Below are 16,674 nucleotides of genomic sequence, written 5' to 3'. Positions count from 1 at the left end.
GCTGCCACACAGGGAATATTCTCAGCTGGGGAAAATAACATTATTCAAGAGCACTGATTCAAAAATTGAATAGTTATTTATTGTTCCAGAAGTACATTGCTCTTTTATACATATTTCATAAATGATACAGGATTTTACACATGTTCAGGTTTTTTTTTTTTTGCTCTTTTTTTTTTTTAAAGAAGGACTTTTCTCCATGCTCCCTCCCTCATCCCAAACACACACCAAGGATTCAGCTACAGGATTGTGTTCACTTTTTTCCTTTTAAAACTCATCACACAAACAGGATAAAACAGATAAAAAATAATCACACAATGTAATTAAATGGAAAGACAGAGGAAAAGGGGAAGGGAAGAAAAGAAAACAAAACTAGAAACATGCACCCATTCGGTCCAACATGCCACTGAGTGAGAAGAGGCAGCAATCCCAGCTGTGTTTCCACATCTGCAAGGCACCTGGCATCTAGTTAATACTGAATTATTTTCTTTCCTATGTTTTTAAAACATGGCTTTCCAAAAAAAAAAACCAGAAGCCTCTTTCCATGACACAGTGAGGAGTAGTAGTGAAACATCAAAAAGAAGCAGCCAGCCTTTCTGTATATAAAGCTTAGTGTCCTTCTCCCACCTTCATCCTGTCTCCACAGCATTTATCAGCAGGGGTGCTAAACCAGACTGACCTGCTTCGAGTGAAGAGATGCTTTATCTGCTTAAAAAGCAGCCAGCCTTGGCTAAGAGAGAGGGCAATGGGTTGACCTTCCTTCCTTTATTTCTTTTTAGCTAAGAACAAGAGATGTCATTAGCCACTCCTAAGAAATTCTGACCCGTGGACACAAAGTTCACTTAAAGCTACTTAATCAGGGGAAAGTGCTACAGAACCAAAGCAGTTCTGTGTCTTGCACTGTGAGATCCCCAGGCTCTCAAAAAGCCTCTGGGCAAGGGAAATGCTTTGACGATATATGAAACCTTCCATCCCATTTCACAAGCAGTCAAGTATCGAGTTTCATTATTCCATGTCCCAGAACTGTTCATTTAAAAGCAGGAGCCATGATTCCGGCAACAGTTTTGCAATCCTTTAAACCTTCATAATTTCATAGTCCAGGTGGCTCTCAGATTTGGGGTAGGAAGAGGGGAACCTCCCTCCTTTAAGACTGAATAGACAAAACCGCTCATGCAATGCTGCCATGGATTTCTAGGAGGAGCTCAAGGGCACTGGGACGCAAAGTTTATAGAGTTATTACTGAATAATCCAAAATATCGATTATCAAATGTCCAGAAGAAAACTCATTCCTTCTCTCACTTGGCTACAACCAATCTGTGCTACAAATAAGCAAAGGAGGAAGTCAGTGGAGCACAGGGGGTGGGCGGGGAAGGGGAAGCTCACGGTTTTCCAGTAGAAAGCAGTCTTGTAGTAACTTTATAAAAGAGACCAGGTCTGACCAGAAGTGTGCGTGTTAATGGCGGTGGAGTGCAAGTTCTGATCACCAGCCAGAGCTCCAGGTGGCTTGGATTCTTTGTTCTTTTTTTTTTTTTTCTCCTTTTTTTTTTTTCAAGAGAGAAAGAGAGATTGGAATCAGGTAAAGGAAAATTTAAAAAGCTAAGCAGGCTGCTGGTGTCTTATCAAGAGGCAGACCCTGCAAAGCTGGAAGAAGACAACCCTACACCCCAGCATTACATTCTTCTCATGAACGCCCCCCGATCCTGTATTTGTACACAATCACCACTCTGCCAGTTTTTAAAATGTGACTATTTGCCAAGCCCTTTTCAGAACTAACATTCCACAATGTCCCATCTTCAGATTTAAGAGATTTTCCCCTTTTACAGTCCTTTGTCTTGATTAAAGGTAAAAACCCTCCACCCCCCACACCACGTCCCAGCTTCCACCTGCAATGCTTTAATTAAAAAAGGCAAGAGCTATGAACAGGTTTTTTGCCGGGGTTCAGAGCTTCTTTGCTGATCAGTCCTTTTCAGAAATTTGCTGGATGGGCAGATGAACTTGCAGTGGGTCTCGAAGCCTCTTAAGGTCCAATTCTGCCTAAAAGTAAAAGACAAATTATAAAGCACAAGCTCCCAAAAAAACTTCGCCCAACAACATTTCCATTGAGAGAAAGAAAAGCTTTCCCACATTTCCTTGTTTTTTCCCTGTCCAGCAGGAAGTTGTCCAAAGAGTGAAACAAAGTTGCAGGCCCATGTTGAAGGAAACCATTCTCAGCTGTATTTCTCTGAACTTGTCTGCCCACAGCCACTAAAGGAATGGGGTAGGGAAGATTTGGATCCCCGTAAACTCACTGGAATACTTTTTTTTAAAAGCCAACAACAACCCAACATCCCAACCAGATTACTAGGGATGGCTGATTCTAGAAGAAAAGCTCCAGGAAAATATGGCCATCCAATGGCATCTGTATTCAACATGAAATACATACGAAACCCCAGAAAGACCAGTGGGTCCCTCCTTATGCAGTTTGTTCTCCAAGGCAGGGGTAGAACTTGTCTTGCCCTGGATATCTTACACTGTGTCATTTCCAGAGAAATGGGAATAAAGGATGATAGAGAGCAGTGAAAAATAATGTGGTAACTCTGCTTTTACTGCTCACACCATCCTGCAATAAGGCTCTGAGAAATACAAGGAAACGTCTCTATCCGAGTGCTTTGCTGAACAGATCCTACAATGTGGATAATCTGTCAAGAATGTCTGTCTCCAGAGTCTGAAAAATCTGCCCCCACTGACTTTAACAATACAGCTACATGTTCTGAACATTATTTTCCAGGACTGCACTGAAGTGCTCCGTCAGGAAGACCTGAACTGAATGGATGCAAGTCTCCATTCCTCACTAAATCCATCTGGTGTGTAGGAGCTGAGAAGAAAAGAAATCTTGAATTAGGCTCCTCTGAGGCATAAAGAGTCTGAAGCAACTCAAGATCTGCCAGCAGTTTCTGCAAGGCCCTTAAAGATTGATACAGGTTTCATGTTGATTTACCCTTCCAGCAGTTCTATTTCTGGGAATATTGAAGCCAATTCAGTGATTGCAATGGGGCTGTGACAAGAAAATGGGCTGAAAACTTAAAATACATTCATTCTTGCTTGAGGTGTCTCTATTAATAGTAATGAAGAGCTAGCAAGCAGTAATTTCTTTATCTTGTTTCTGGAAAAATTCTTGTTACCTGAGCAATTGCATCCTTGAGTTGATTGTATTTCTCTAGATCAAATCGTGTCTTTTTGGCTCCTTTATGGAAAAATAGTAAGTACTGTCTGTCTCTGGCATCTGGATAAACATATTCCTAAAGAGAACAAAAGGAGAGAAAGTAGGAGTAAGGCTACAGCAGGGAGGCAGCACAGGATGCCATAGCAGAGCATGTCTGAGCTGTGTTTGGGACAACGTCCAGCTTCTGACAGAAGCACAAGCGTGGTTCAAGCTCACACAGAGGCGGGTGACCCCTGCCAGCAGCTAAACCCCCACCCAGTCGCTCACTGCTGCCCAGCTGGATGGGAGAGAGAATCCAAAGGTAGGGAAAAAACCCAAGAAAAAATTAAGTGTGATGTTAAAAACAGTTTAATCACCGAGGAAAAAAACCCCACAACAACATAAGAGTGATGCAAAAGCAATCACTCACCACCCTCCTGCCAGCAGACCAATGCTCAGCCAGACTCTGAGCAACAGCTGCTTTGGAGAAACCGCCTCCCCATGTATTACAACATGTGGCATTATGTGGTATGGAGTATCAGTTTGGTCAGTTCAGAGCAGCTGTCCCAGATGTGCTCTCTCAAAACACCTCACCCACCCCCACGCTATTCCCAGGGATGGGAAGCAGGGGACTGGGAGGGGCACACCAGGGAAGAAGAAAAACCAGAGAAGGCCTTGATGCTGTACCAGCACTGCTCAGTAATAGCAGGAACACTGCTGTGTTACCAAGGCTGTCTTGGTCACAAATGCCAAACACTGCACCACAGCAGCTGCTCTGGAGAACATTAACTCCATCCCAGCCAGACCCAGCAAAGTCAGACATTTGCTTCTCTACCCATTTGTTACACTCCAGCAGCGAGTCACTATCACCTTCCTCCTGTCCCCAGCGTGTGAATTCTTCCATGCGGAGACAACAAGAACTAATATTTCACACTGACAAGTTTGTGGGGAAAAAAGGAGGGAGAAAAGCTATAAAAAGCTATAAACACTGTCCCTGAAATGATGCAGTTGACAGACCCTTGGGACACCACACTGGAACACCTGCAGCATCTGTTCTGATGGTCTTGTGACAGTAGAGACACTTTGAGACCTCCCTTCCTCATTCTTTAGGTGGGATTAGGAACTGATGAGACAAACCACGCACTACAAAACCCACAGAGAATCTGTCACAATTTCAAGGATCCAGAGACGGATTCTGCATCTGGATGGGAGGCTAGATCTGTGAAAGGCATTTCCAAGAAGATGCCTGATCCTCAGGCTCCTTAAGAAAGGCCAAAGGGGCACAAGATGGGTGGGCTTCCTTGAAGCTCAGGAAGTACCTCATGCAGCCATATCTGTCTGTACAGACCATATCTGCCAGAAGATGAATCTGTTTGGCTACAGCAGTCAGTCAGTCACCAAATACAGAAAAGCATTTCTGGTATGACAACCAGCCAGGACCACCATGAGAACACCCCACACACGGCACCTCCCTGGCCAGCGCAAATTAAACAAGTGGCATCTGGGTTAAAACATGATAAGGAAGGGGCAAAGCAGCTTCTACCAGGCACAACTTGGTTATTTTTCTAGGGGATAGAGCCCAGAGAAAGTCTTCTACTGAAGTGTCAAAATCAGCACAACAAGTCCTACCTGGCGGGTCATTACGAAATAAGCATACATTGCCATGGCACTACCATAGGTGATGAAATAGGTGACTGGTTCCATAATGTCCCAAGAATATTCCCACCAGGTGAGGCGGGCCAGAATTCCAAACTGAGTGGCCATGTAGGCCAGGCCTCCCCACAACACCAAGGTTGTCCTCTTCTCTGCTTTCCTGCTGAGCTCCATCCTTACCTGCAGAAGGCAGAAATACACACCTTGCAGTCTCAGAAGTAATTATGTTAATATTGTTAAGAGATAATAATGTAAAAATAGTTCCTTATATTTATAGCAACATCAAGTGGTTCGAAGCATGATTTGATTACACATAATGCTTATACAAACAAACCTAAACTTATTTTCCATCACTATCCTGCTGTCACCTATATTTACTGTGAGCGTGCTCTGAATGCCTCAGCAAAGTATTTATTTCTCTATGTTCAGAGAAGTTCTGTTGCATTAGCCCCAGCCTTTATTTATTAACAAGCTCATTTCCAATTACTTAAAACAAGGAAACAAAGTATTTCCATAGAAACCAGATGCAGACATGGTTTGGTAAACACTTGGTTCAATGATCTTAAAACTATTTGAAGCATGCCAGGGACCCAATTAAAACCTGGAAATACATTCAGGCTGCATTTGGAAGATAAATACAACACACTGAGAAACTCCTTACTTTTTCTAGAGGTGCTAGTTGCTCCTTCAACTGCTCTAGTCTCCCTATCAGCTCCTTCTCCTTGTTCAGCTGGTGCTCCTCAATGCTCAAGGCTGTGTACAACTGCTGAACCAACGTCTTCACATCATTCAGCGTCGTGGCATTTTCATGGCTTAAGAGCTCTAGGGAAAAACAGAGGCTGCTTTATACACCTGTGCCCACAGGGCTTCTCACGTGCCCTCGGGAAACTGCTGTGAGTCTGCACCGGAAACGAACAAAATGATCTTTTCAACAAAGAAGTCCTTGGAAGAGCTCCAGCACTCTAAGACAATGTGATTCCCCTTGAAAGAAAACCAGGCTTTACTACTGGATATTCCTAAAATTTGATAAGAACAAGGAAAAGAGAGATGTCCTACAGAGCTGGTCAGATATCAAAAGCTGTTTCTGATTCATATTTATATTCAAGACAAATGAACTAAACTAGCTACGATCCATCACACCAGCTGTCAGAACACAGACAGAATTCAGTCTACAGACCACAGAGTTATTGGTGGTGGCAACTGAACATTGTGAGTTAGGGACCCCACAACAGCCTCAGCAACAGCATTTTGAGTGCCAGTGCCAAGAATTGTTTCCCAATGCTCTGTGGGTAACACTCCTTGCTGTGCTGCCTGCAAAGGAGTGAAATTCTGCCTCACGGTATCTAGAAACAAGAACAGGGCCATGACTCAAAAACACCTTTATCCTTGCACTCCAGCTCAGAAAGGACTCCTAGGGGATACCAGGTCCTAAAGGAGTTGTGACTATTTGTATTGTCTTACAGGCCACATGGAAAAAAGAGAAGTTTGAAATGAAAAGATTTTGACATTAACCAAATGAAAAAATAACTTTTGTAGCATCCCGGGACTTGTATCTAAAGTTATCAAAATATGATTTTACCAACTCAAAAAGCTATGGACAGCCAAAGTTTTAACACCAGCAGCTCAAGGGAAAAGGTGACTCAGTTGCCTGTGTCAAAACACACAAAGTACATAATTTCATTCTAGTTGAAGGGCTCCTGTTCTCCTACAAAGAAAAAACCCTGTGCTCCTGCTGAGGTGACCATCAAGAAGTACTTATTTAAAACTACAGTATTCTGCCATTTCCATTTTCAAATATACAAGGTGATCTTGTAGAAATTCAAAAGCAGTAACTGCAAAGTTTGACAGAACTAATCTCAGTGCCGATTTGCAGGCACATTCATTTCAGCACAAACTATAGAAATCTCCTTGGCAAGTGCATCCTAGGAGACAATTTCCTGTAACCTTGGTGATTCCAGAGCTCACCTATCAGCACACACTGGGTGACAGCAGAGTAACTTCTTGGTGTTTGTGATACCCAGTGGGTTAGATATCCAGTCTTAGTGGAGAGTTTTCTGCTAAGGTGCTTTTAATGAGATGAGGAAAAAAAATCATCTCTAGTAGAGGTCAGTCTAGCCCACATTTAGGGGAGAAAGATCATCACACTCAGTACTGCACTCCTAATTCCAGAAACCAGAATAATAAAATTCCCCACATCTGTGAGCCAAGAGCCAAACAGAAGAGCATTTCCTAAGCTGTCCCTTTTGCTTAAATCCCTCAGAGGTAACTACAGGCATGCAAGAACCTGGGGTTTTATGAAGACTATGAAGCTGCCCAGAAGAAAGAGGGCAGATAAAAACACCGAGCTCCTGCCTCCCCCCAGTAATGCTGAAGTGTCTCAAAAGCTTCTTGCAGGTTTTCACATCTCGAAAATCACACATGACCCAAAGAATACTACTGAAATGGATTTTCTTGTTGGTTTCCCCTCCCTTCCTACCTGATTCTTTATCACTATGCCCTTAGAAGGTTCTTAACACAACCTTCTAAGGGCATAGTCTCCTTTATTTCACTGCTTGGTAGCTAACAAGGTTTTGAGGTTTATCTGCAATATTCAAAGTACCACACTTAAATGGAAACAATGCTAGCTGTCAGGGGAAGCAGCAATTTATTCTTCCAAACCAGACAATCTAAGTTTCAATCTAATTCCCATCTTGTATTGTATTTCTTCAGAATGAGTTAAATTAAATTACTTTTCAGTGATTAAAAATTTTTTTGAAAAACTTAGAAATTAAAAGGAATTCTGTTTCTTTGTTTATTCCTCTTGGGGGCTCGGGGCACTAGCTTTGAACAGAATGAAGTATCTACTTTTCATTTGCGATTAGTCTGATTACTTAGATATCTCTAAATTGGGCTCCAAGGGTGGGATTAGAAACCACAAGGCTTCCCTTCAGAAACAAGGCTTCATGCTCCTGAACAAGTTAATGAAGCATGTTGCAACGAAGCAGGGAACTGAGTACTGAAATATACTCCCTGTGCTGAGCAGAAGCAGGCTGCTTTACCTCTCTTTGGTGGTCTGACGTGGTAGGAGACATCATTGATGATCAGTTTGAAGTCATCCAGCAGCAGCAGGTCTATGCCTGTGGAGGAGGCCACACGTGTGCCATCTGTAAGGAAAACACAGATGATGCAGTAAGCAGGAGCAACAAAGGACTTTAACACGCTGTGGCTAAGCTGTAACACCATCCCAAATCCAGCTGTTTGGTTTCTATTCTTTCCAAAGGATGATACTTTTTGCCAGGACAAGGAAAGGTGAAACATGACTGAGTTTCTACTGCTAAAGCAGGATACTGTTTCCTGGGTACCACCTTCCACACACAACTCCTTATAAATAGATTTGAACCTCTATAAAGGTTCCATAGCTTGCATCTTTTCAACTAAATAGTAGGGAACTCACCAGAAAACACCTCCATGAGGACTGATCTCCTTGGCAGCCCTAACTACACAATATTCTTACTCTAGGAATAGCATTTCTACCTTCTGCTCTTTCAGGAAGGTCAAAGAACTCACACCACAGCGACCTTTTACTTCAAAAGCAAAGGGCCGGATGCAAACAGCTGGCAAGCAAGTAAATCAATTAGTTTGCAAACAAGAGTACCTGCTGAGTAGATTGCAACGCGATCAATTCCTCTGTCCTCTGCTCGCAGCTGTTGCAAGAACACCCCAACAGAGTCGGAGATGGGTTTCAGGGTGAACTGGCAGCGCTCGCGCCGCGACGGAAGACTCACAGAAATCACAGGCAACCCGTTTTGGTAAACCACCGTCACTTCTACAGAGACAACAACAACAAGCATACAAGTTTGTCATTAAAAGGTAACAGATCTTCTCTGCTTGGAGAAAGAGGCAAACTTGATGACAATCTCAATATAACAGACTAAACTTTTGGTTTTCTCAAGAGACATGGCCAAAGAAAAATGGAGGTATAGCCCAGATTCTCACTCCAGTAACTTGGCAGTAATTTTCTGTACTTTGTAAAAGTTACTTACTCTAAACACAATCACCTTTGTTCTAAGGGCAACATGATATCTAAAAGCCATAATATGGTAGCACAGTATGTTTTGGTTAGGTTTAGAGAATAAAAGCATTTTGGACTATGGAAGACAAAACACTGCAGCTTATATCAGGATTTACAGCTCAGGAGATAAAGGCAGATTGTGTCTATTAGGAAACATCAAGGAAGGACCCACTTCAAATGCTTTTATTCTTGTTTAGTTCTGGTTTCCTCCTCCTTGTCCCGAGGCAAGACATGTAAGAAGGCAGTCAGGAGCATGAGGTTGTAGGAGAGCAGCACTCCCGAGTTTAGGCTTCAAGGTCATTTCATCTAAAATTCATGGGGATCAATATGCTTTGTACTTCTCCAGACAGGCATTACTACTTAGGTGTAGATAAAACAAGATTTTCAATTTCTTTGGTGCTGCCAAAAGCTTTTCTGAGGTGTCTCAAGGATTTCTGTAGTTCCAAAATCCATAGCAGTGGCCTGTATAAGCTGTAAGCTGGTTATTATTTTACTGCCACAACCAGGTCTGTGTGCTTCGTGAGATCCCTACATAGAAAAGAGAAGTCAAAAGTTCATGTTCCCTAAGCCCTTTACTGAATCACAGCCATAACTGTCCTCAAGTGAGGTAGTTGCTAAGATATACCAGCACACCTCAAAATGATTTGCTTTTATAGGTATCTTTCTTATGTAAAAACAAACGGGGTTTTTTATTGCTCAGAGCATTTGCTGTGTCTCAAGGATGGTGCAGTCACACCCGCCCACAATTCATCTGCCTCAGTATCCCAACCTGTTGTAGCTTTGGCCAACTCCTGTCTCCTTAAACTCACTGAACTCATGGATTGACACGCTAAGTCATTTTAAGCAGTTAACATCAAAACCGGTACATCAAAAAGTCAACAGAAGTAGAAATAAAGGCAAATAATGTTAACTAGCAAAGGGAACTTCGAGGACAAGTCCTGGAGCAACACACCTTTCCAAAATTGGGGGATCATGGATATTAAGAAAGGCTGTACCAAGTGCACTTTCACAAAGCCAGAATTCTCCTCTCATTCTTAACTACCACACACCTTCATGAAACGAATCAAGCATAAAAAAGCTTTTCCCCTCTTGCCAGGGATTGCTGCCTTCAAGTCCTTAAAGACTAGATGGAAGCAACCAAGTATGGACATCTAAAACAACTAAAGCATCCTAAAAGGCCCCAGTATTTGAAAACCTATCAATGCCTACTCTCAAGACTCAGACATCTGACAGGATTTTAGTAACTTTAGTGTTTTGAAGCATAGAATTCAGAGACAACAATCAGATATTTACTGGAAAGAAATAAAGCAAAGTGCTAATTTATTTGGACTGTCAGGCAGAATTTAGAGCCCCTTAGCAGCAGCTGTTCTGACACCAGCTATCAGGTTTTCTTTAAATTTAAAACGCTACCTGGACCACACAGGCAGTGAGGCAGTCTTTTGCAGAGCAGAACAGAGAAGAGTGTTTGCATTGACACTTTTTCCACGCACCTCCACTGGTACCACACCACAACCAGAGCTCTAGGACTACCAGCTCTGGAGGAAACAAACAAACAAAGCTCTTCACTAGGATTTCCAGCTCAGGTGAAGTGTTAAAGACCAAATCATTTCCCTTCAAAAGACTGGGTCAGTAAGTCTGCAAATACAGCTGCTGGATGTTTTCCTTGCAAAACCCTTGTCAAAGTTATTTCCTAGCTTAATTCACTGGTGGGGAAAGTCCAGGCAATCCTTCCATCACCTCTCACACAAGCAATGCTGGCCAGATTTTTACTATACTGAAGAGGGAAGAGGCAAAGAAAAGAAGGACATCTGAAGGATGCAGTGACAGAAACCTAACAGACAGCAGCAGGCAGCTCCAGTAAAAGTTATTAACATGCCCCGGGATATGGCTGCTTCACTCTTCTCTCCCACAGCTCTGTGTGTCTTCTGCACTTACTTCACAAGCTACTAAGTGGACAAAGCATTTGGCACCTCACTAATTACAGAGCTAAGGTTTCAGCTAACCTTCTCCCAGCTAAATTTTAAGCCAGGATTTAAATGCATGGGACAACTAAAAGAAATTAATTTTATATAAGCGTACCGCACTTACATTTACAGTCACCTAAAGCCTGGCCAGGAATGGTGCTAAATGAGACCACGGAGGATTTGAAATGCTTTACATGCTCTGTTAAGTGTGGGGCTGCTTTGAGGTATGAGTTCCATCCAAGCACCACAACCAGCACGACTCAACCATATGTGCACCAGCAACAGGTCACAGGTATTGTTTTACAAGGATTTCCATTTTTGCCTAAGATCAACTTGAGCAACAAATGAGGTCAAAACGAAGTACAGTAAAAGGAAAGAGTGCGGCCAAAGAAGTCAGTGTTGAACTCTGGCTACTGCTAAAGGCAAAGTTATCGGAAGAATGAATGAGAGAATTATGCAAGCACAACATGAGGAGAGGTAAAATCAAATCCGGCACAGGCAGACATCTTCTCAACCTTACACATCCTCTACACTTGTACCTATCTAAGCCCCAGGTTTTCATGTAAGCTCTGCAGAGCAGTCAGTCATGCTCTCTTTGCACACTTGTTACCTCGGCAGGGGAAGCAGGAACCCTTCATTTATTAGCTCTCAGACCTTATTAACAAGCCTTAACAAGGAGAGGATCCACTCAATGCTCACGTCTGTCAGCACAAGTGCTCCACTCCTTGTGCACAGCATGCAGATGTTAAGCAGGCAGCGAGCTGAAAGCTGCTCCTTTCCTCTTGGCATTGTGGCACACCGAGATTTTTAAAGTCCCACCAGTGCATCCTTTTGCTTTATGCTCTGACAACCTTATTAAAAAAGCCTCATGTTTGAGCTGCCCCAGAATTTAAATAAAGGAATGACACTGCCTTGGCTTCACAACTTACTTCCTGCAGTAAATGATGCTTTTGACCATTTTGGCATGTAGCTGATATGAACAACACTTTTGTTACATAAATGGACTTAAGGGGGCAGGTAGGGTCAGGCTGAAGGGACCACAATCTTCTGGGGCCACCTCCCTGCTCAAGCAGGGACATCCCAGAGCACAAGGCACAGGGTAGTGTCCAGATGGTTCTGGAGCATCCCCAGTGAGGGAGACTCCACAGCCTCTCTGGGCTATCTGTTCCAGTGCACAGGAGAAGTTCTTCCTTGTGTTCAGGCAGGATTTCCTGTGCAGCGGTTTCTGCAGTTTGCCTCGTGTCCTAGTGCTTGGCACCACTGAACAGAGCCTGGCTCCAGCCTCTGGCACCTCCCTCCAGGCAGGACAGCACCCTTAAGGGTAGGGATCATACAGACCCTTCACAGCTACATCAGAAAGAAGTCTGGCAAAAAGATTTGGACACCCACACGCAATTCCATCTTTCTTTACAAAGCCTGTCCAGTTTTATAAGGACAGTTCATGGAGAAGTTGCCCGCTGCCTTAATTCCTCTTGACGTTGCTCTCTCCGTCGCTTCCTTAGCTCCAAACTGGATTGGTGCCCAGCCAAAAAAAGCCTCAACCAGGAAAGGGGGCAGGGAACGAGACGGGAGTTAGGCAAGCCCCAGTGAGGCAGGAGCCGGCGCACGCGTGTACTCACCATCAGAGGGCACTACGGTACTGCAATACACCACTCTCACGCTCTGCCAAGGAGACAGCCGCTGATGCACCTGGAAAACGCAGGCACGGCAAAAAGGACAAATGGTCAGAGTCTGGCAGGAGCTGGCCCAGCGCCACCTCCTGTGCCCCCTTCCCCAATGCCCGCGCCAGGCACTTCCCTTCCTCCCGTCCGCCGCGGGGACGGCCGCAAAGCCGGAGCACCTGTCGGGAACAGCCTCTTCCCTTCCCATCTGTCACCCCACAGGGCTTCCCCCCGCAGCCAAGTTCACCTCCACACACCTAGCTGAGAGTCTGTAACAGAACAGCTGGCGTTTGTTTTCCTTGATGTGACATGTACTTTTAAAGCCACGCGGTCAATCAGTTTTAAGAAATCCATTTAGCTTACTACACGGACAGAGACTAGAAATCATATCAAAGCACAAGGCTTTAAAGGTTAAAAACAGTAAGGTTTTTGCATAACCAGGAGGGACGTTTACAGAGTTGTGGATTAACAGGTTCATTCTTTGGTTGTTTTCCATGCCAACATTACTTTTTTCCTGTCCTTACAGAGGGAAGCCAAACTCTGAGACATGAAGTAGTAAACACACCTGTGCGTAGAGGAACAAACTGTTCCAACGTAAAAAGCAATACTTGTAATACTGAGCTATAAAAATAATAAAAAAAAAACAACAACAGCCCAACAGGAGGAAAGCACATGAATGGGTTTGTCTGTTCTGCAAGCTTATCAAGAGACTCATCTGCCCATGAAAATCTACACCCAGGCTGATTTAAAATCTGTTAGATTATATTACACTGGTTATATACTTACCCTTCCCCAACACCGAAGCTATAACTGTGGCACATAAAACAGCCCAACTGCAAACCAGAGTAAGGCACAACACACCAGCTCTCACCTGTCTCTGGTGGGTTATATTTCAGTGGCTAGCCTCAGATTTTTCAACAGCTGTTGTCCAATTTGGACATTCCTACGATCTGGGATACTTTTTCTTTCCTGCTTGCTAAAACACAGCTGCCAAACCTACATTTTTATAAAGGTATCTTACAGGGAGGACTTGTTTAAGTAAATTTCTAATGAAGTTTGCAAACAAAACCCAGGTTGCTGATTATTTCTCTGCCAAATTCTCCAGATCTCTGTGTTTCAGGAGGTTGCCTTTGATAATCTACTTTAAATGGCTTTAATTTAAAGCCATTTACTTCCCTTGTCCTATGAAGGCTGATATCCAAACCAAGGGTAGTCTCCACTAATCTTTTTTGAAAGCAGGACCTTTGGCTCTGATGGTCACTGCATTGACAGCTCTAGAAATTCACTGGGATACGTGCTGTATTTATACTTCATTTCTATCAGTTCTGACAACGACAAACCAGTCGTTTTCAATTTGCCTCCTCTCAACTGCATTTTCAGCTTCCCAGGGTCAAATCAGACACAGGAAAAGAAGCGGGCACCGAACAGCTGCAACTCGAGTGGGAAACTGAATGTTTCAGCAAAGTAATGCTGTAAAATACACCTGTGTGTTGGGAACCAAAGGGCAAATTTGCCTTTTCACAAGTGAAATAAGCAAGTCTTCTTGACTCTCTTACACCATGTGCTACTTATTGAGCAACCAGGACTACCTCTCCCACCTGAAGAAAACCCCAGGTTTTAGACTCAAAACTATCTAAGAAAAACAGAGCTACAGCCTCACATGCTGTACAAATCCAGCTCTCTTGTCTTGGCATTTCTATTGTATTAATAACCAAGTCAGAAGCTTCAAGGATCAGATGTGGTACCACATGCAAATCGATTTTCAGAACCAATTTTTACCTAAGGAGGGGGAATTTCAATCCTTCCAAAAATAGTGTCAGGTAGAAAAACAAGTGGGCAGAATTCACTCAGGGAGACACAAATCCTCCTCAGTCAGAGAGCACTACCCCAAAGGCTGGTTATCGACCTGTTTTACCTGATCCCACAGCACAGCTAGCACTGATAGGAGGTTTTTACTGCTTCACCCTCCTCCTCTACACAACATAATTCATCCATTTGTCAAACACTGCACAGCAGGACTCTGCCTTTCTACCAGATTTGAACGGCAGCCCAAAAACGCAGTTCTCAGAACATCCTAAACCCCGCTAAACCCAGCATTATCCCACTGCAAAGCAGCCACGTAGCTGGAAGATTTTATCAGGCAGCACATGCAAAGGCTTTACCTTAAGGCTATGAGTATTTGACAGATACAAGCTCACTCCAGAAGCCTTCTGCTCTCATAAAACAAAACAGGGAAAAGGCAAAACAGGTTGGAAAAAACCAGGGCATGTTAGGTGACTCATCAGAAAGCTGAGGTGGCCCCAGACTTTACTCCTTGCACAATTCTTCCATCCCAACATGGGCTGAACCCCTCTGTTTCCTCCACATTCTCCTCCTCAGCAGCGTGCTGCCAGTACATTTTACAGGAGAGACGTTGTTAAAACCCTCATATCTGTCATTCCTGCAGCTCTGAACTGTGCTGCTGGTGCAACTTCCTTACCGACAAAAACGGTCTCTGCTGGGTAGGAAGGGGAAAAAAGGAACAAATGAAGTCAAAGTGAGCAGAGACCAAGATGCCCTGATATGTCATCCAGGGATAGCAAGAGTTTAAGGAGTCATCCATCATTTTTATTCCTGAAGGGAGGCTGTTGTTTTAAAACTGAGATGGAGAGAAATGTTTGAAGCCATTATCTGATGTCTGCAGTTCAACAGCTTCATACAGAAAAGTGTCAGACGGCTGAAGCTGGGGATGGGAGCAGTGCAGGGCAGAGAGAGGAACTCCAGATCTGCCCCTCAGGCAAACAGCCAACAGCTCACCTCCCCTTCAACAACAAAGTGTGGAAGAGCTGCACCCAAATTTCAGTGAGAGACAGACCTGTCCACCTCTCCCAAAATAAGTAATACTTGGGAGTGTGAAAAGCACCAAAGCCAGAGTGCTGAAATGAGAAGCTTTAAGCACTGGGATAACTTTCTGGGTCTCACAAGGACTCACCCAGGAATTCACATTCCACATCCATCAGATCCTTCATTTCCTGCCTTGTCTGCAGTAAGATGCATGTTAAGAGGCTCAGGGTTATGCAGCAGCTGTGCTCCCAAAATGATTAAAGGAGCAGGAGGAAAAAAGTCTCAGTCCTCTACCTAAAACTAATGCTTCCTCCAGCCTTGTCCAGGTCTATGTTAGACAACCCAAAGGTAAAAATAACAGCAACTCTATAGGTCCTAATGCAGCTTTCTCAACACTACCTGGGTGACAAAGTTAATCAAAGCCTTGCTGGAAAAATCAACCTTTTAGCTACCAGTGAGTGCTCTCTGATGGAAAAAGAGGGAGCAGCTCCTGTTCTCCAGGTACATTATTATCAATGATGGAATGCTAACAACTTCAGGAGACTGAGTCTCCATACCCTAATTAAAATCAGAAAAGAGGTTGGCCAGGAAAAAACCACAACACCCCAAGCACGAAAAAAGGTGAACGTCTTACTCTAGAACATGCTGCTAACTCATCATCTGGAGTACCAGTGCGGAAAGAACTGCAGAGCTTTTGTGAAAAACAGAACATTCTCTGCACAGTGCTTTTACTACAAGTAAAGCATTTTAGAGACACATTTGCAAGTGCTTCGGGCAACATCTATTTTACAAATGACGAGGAGATTCCTTTATAGGAGGCTGCCTTAAGCCTGATACAAAGCAGCTCACCTTTTCCAACAAGGAACAGCTATTTTCCTCTCTATCCCGACTTTTGCTGTATGCAATACTGAATGTCTTTCCTGGCTCTAAAAGTGGTTATCCTAAAACCTCCAGGCTGGAATCTCAGTGATGAAAATTGCAGCAAGCTTCCCCAAGCAGCCACAGCAACCCAAGCCACCCACCTCAAACATGCTGAAGGGCTCCATTTATCCATCTTCACCTCATTTCTGCTCCTGTACTCAATCTGTTAGATTTTGGTCTCTCTTAAACAGTACTTCCATCCTAAATTATCAAAGTCCCCTTCTGTCCTCCCCTTTTCCTTCCCCTTCACGCCAGCTCTTTGCAAAGTAAAGGAGACTCAGTGCAAAACTATGCCCTGATCAGAAACCTGCTGTCCTGTCCCAGGGATGGGATGTGTGACATCCCAACACAGGCAGTGTTTTTGCACCAGCACATAAGCTCTGACTGGATTTAAGTACATTTAGCTGTGAAGGATTGACTGGG

The 16,674-nt window shown here is 43.7% G+C and overlaps 1 protein-coding gene across 2 annotated transcripts in view; it reads right to left on the bottom strand.

Annotated features, from left to right (window-relative positions):
• Positions 1–57: 57 nt before the first annotated feature.
• The window catches only part of MCU (mitochondrial calcium uniporter), a 77,827-nt gene continuing 61,210 nt past the window's right edge, over positions 58–16,674 (bottom strand). Inside the window, exons 2-8 of one of the 2 annotated variants that reach the window (XM_066191808.1) lie at positions 12,466–12,535; positions 8,466–8,636; positions 7,870–7,974; positions 5,493–5,653; positions 4,808–5,011; positions 3,159–3,275; positions 58–2,031 (exon numbers count right to left, since the gene is read on the bottom strand). In XM_066191808.1, coding sequence (XP_066047905.1) covers positions 1,954–2,031; positions 3,159–3,275; positions 4,808–5,011; positions 5,493–5,653; positions 7,870–7,974; positions 8,466–8,636; positions 12,466–12,535 — 906 coding nt within the window. In that variant the 3' untranslated portion in view covers positions 58–1,953. The remainder of the gene's footprint in view (positions 2,032–3,158; positions 3,276–4,807; positions 5,012–5,492; positions 5,654–7,869; positions 7,975–8,465; positions 8,637–12,465; positions 12,536–16,674) is intronic. The other variant, XM_066191807.1, reaches the window with a different exon arrangement.

Source organism: Chamaea fasciata, unplaced genomic scaffold, assembly GCF_029207755.1.
Source record: "Chamaea fasciata isolate MVZ Bird 193981 ecotype frontalis unplaced genomic scaffold, bChaFas1.0.hap1 SCAF_9, whole genome shotgun sequence".
NCBI lineage: Eukaryota > Metazoa > Chordata > Aves > Passeriformes > Sylviidae > Chamaea > Chamaea fasciata.
This window is presented reverse-complemented; position numbering and strand designations above follow the sequence as displayed.